General features: G+C 44.8%; 1 protein-coding gene across 1 annotated transcript; it reads right to left on the bottom strand.

The window, feature by feature from the left end:
- Positions 1–321: 321 nt before the first annotated feature.
- Positions 322–2056, bottom strand: Wfdc9 (WAP four-disulfide core domain 9). Its single transcript, XM_071607384.1, has 3 exons — positions 1963–2056; positions 804–945; positions 322–352 (listed from the first exon to the last, which is right to left on the bottom strand). The coding sequence occupies exons 1-3, from the start codon at positions 2054–2056 to the stop codon at positions 322–324; spliced, it is 267 nt and encodes an 88-aa protein (XP_071463485.1).
- Positions 2057–2429: the final 373 nt, after the last annotated feature.

Below are 2429 nucleotides of genomic sequence, written 5' to 3'. Positions count from 1 at the left end.
ATTACCCAGGCTGGCTAACACATAGGTCTGATGAGGAAGGCAGAACTGGGTACCTATGTTCCCAAGGTAATGGGAACAAGTCTTGGGGGCTTGTAACAAGGGAAATTAAATTGTAGGGAAGGAATACAAGCTCTCAGGCTTATGATTGATATATTAGTTTATTTGGGAAAAACCTTGAACCTTTTCAGGATGTAGAGATCGAGGAGATTCCAGCAAGATCCTCAGCTGGAGCAAGCAAGTGTCCCACCAGGGAGCCAGGCAGCACTCTTCCCAGACCACACAGCCATCCCGCGCCCACGCCTGAGTTGGGTCACGCAGAACCTAGGGGTTTAGCATGGTTTTCATGGGCTCTCTGGAAGAGAAATGCTAGGTGATTAGAAGTCAGAAGCCCTTGGGGAAATCTGTTTCCAAACTTACTAGCATCCTCTGTTCCAGAGGAGAACAGAAACTCTTTCTGTTACATCAGGAGTCACCAAATTCCAACCAATTTTTTTTTTTTTCCAAGAGGTTTGCTGACTTTCCAAACAGCTGGAGATCAGGTCTCCTTGGGTCTGGTTGAGAGAAAGAGTCCAGTAATTGGGTCCTTGGACAAAGGAAGGATATATAGAATGATGTTTTGAAATACAAAATGAAACTGGAGGAAAAAGTTGCTGTCTTGGTTATTTTGCAGAGTGGTGGCCTGGATTTAGAGACTGGAATTCGGGTGACTGTAGTCTTCTAATGAGGTGACCAGCTTCTGACTGGTGAGTGCAGAGCAGACATCAAGCACACCCAGGGCCTAACCTCCCAACCAACCAACTTACTCATTGTCCAGGCAGATGTTTCCACAGTAAGTCCAGCAGCATGTATGGTTTGGAATTAAACAGCTCAGGGACTTCGTGCACCTTTTCTCACAGTACTTTGATGGAGGCTGCACCCAGCACTGTTCAGTTTCTTTTTCTTCAACTGAAATGGAGATGGTAGAAGTTGGCGGGGTCCCTCCACTTACAACCTGAAGAAACCTTTTCAAGCTGAAGAAACCTTTCCGGAACTAGGGCTTCAGGTCGCAAGCGAAGTAGTTCTCTGACCTCCAAGAAAATTCCTTCCTCAAATTCTAACCAGCATCTCTTCCCCAGAGATGCCTACTGACCACTTCTGGTGACATGTATTGTGAGTGAAACTGAATCTCACTTACATGACATATGCTCCCTCCTTCCACGTTACCACAGGCCTGCAGGATTCTGGGTACTAAAAACAACACCTGGGATACCCTCACTGTGTATGAGACCACACCACTAAATTCATTCTCATATAACCTTAGTTTTAAGGCTAACAATATTCTCTAGCTCCAATTTCCATATCTGATTAGCAGAACGGGAAACCTGAGCTAAGGGAGAATAGGAACCTAATTGTCTCCCTTCCTATTTGTCCCCTGTTGATACCACCAATGAACTCGCCCTCTTCCTAGATTCTATGCTCTCACTGATCACCACATTTCTGCTCAGTTAGCCTCACTTTTTAATCATATGACCCCACGATCCATTAAAGACTCCTTATTTGTCTTTTTCATTTTTTTGTGTGTTCTAAGATGTTCTTCCCTTCAAATTAAATATGCATGTGTTAAACATCATCCTTTTGGCCCTCATCAAAGGCTCATCCCCTTGGGGCACAGAGATCTGAAAATATGGCCTCAAAGGGAAGCTCTGTGTCGATATTTCCTTTATTCCAGCTGGATACCCTCACATTGGGAAATATTATTCCCTGCTAGTTCAGGATTGTAGGCAAAAGCTGTGCTCCCTTTCCATACACTCAATTTGCTTCCAGGGATGGGGAGGGAGCTTGGAGGGATGCCATCTTGCTTGGATGTCTCGGTTAAAGAGGGCTCTGGTTCTTTAAAGGCTGATCCTGGAAATGTGGGTCCTGAACCAGCTATGAGAGATCCCCAGAACTGGACAGAGCACCGCCCCCCTCCCACACCACCACCGCTACCCTCTTTGTTCCTGAAGCTTCCCAGAATGGGCGGAAGCACTGCAACCCCACAGGCGAACAGGATCAGCAGGAGAATCCCCAGCCTCATGGTTGGCTCTGCGTGTGTTGGGTTGACTTCTGGCGGAAGAAGGGTGGAGGTAGAAAGGGGGCCGAGGAGAAGAGGGTAGGAGAGAGAGGGAAAGTGCTTATTATCATATTAAGTTATTCTTTTTCCTACTCTTCTTCCTCTAGTACCGACCACAGTTCAACCTCCAAGCTAGGCATTGCTTTTCTTTTTAAAAAAAAATTGCATTGTTTTATGATTTAAAATGACCAATCTTCAGATTATATAATTTGTAAAATAAATCCGTAGTTCACCACCTAGAGACGACCAGTACATGAGTATACTTTAATGTCACAGTCATTTTTTATGAAATCGGACACATTATGTGTCCTGGTATTTAATCTGAAAATATATGTAA

The sequence above is a fragment of the Marmota flaviventris genome, chromosome 2, assembly GCF_047511675.1.
Source record: "Marmota flaviventris isolate mMarFla1 chromosome 2, mMarFla1.hap1, whole genome shotgun sequence".
NCBI lineage: Eukaryota > Metazoa > Chordata > Mammalia > Rodentia > Sciuridae > Marmota > Marmota flaviventris.
The sequence above is the reverse complement of the archived record's forward strand: the minus strand, read 5'-3'. Positions and strand labels throughout refer to the sequence as shown.

Coding starts and splice junctions, on each gene's coding strand:
- Wfdc9 (XM_071607384.1), bottom strand. CDS start 2,056: ATGAGGCTGGGGATTCTCCTGCTGATCCTGTTCGCCTGTGGGGTTGCA. Junction 946..1,962: donor CAGGAACAAAGAGGGTAGCG/GTGGTGGTGTGG, acceptor TCTCCATTTCAG/TTGAAGAAAAAGAAACTGAA. Junction 353..803: donor AACATCTGCCTGGACAATGA/GTAAGTTGGTTG, acceptor TTTCTCTTCCAG/AGAGCCCATGAAAACCATGC.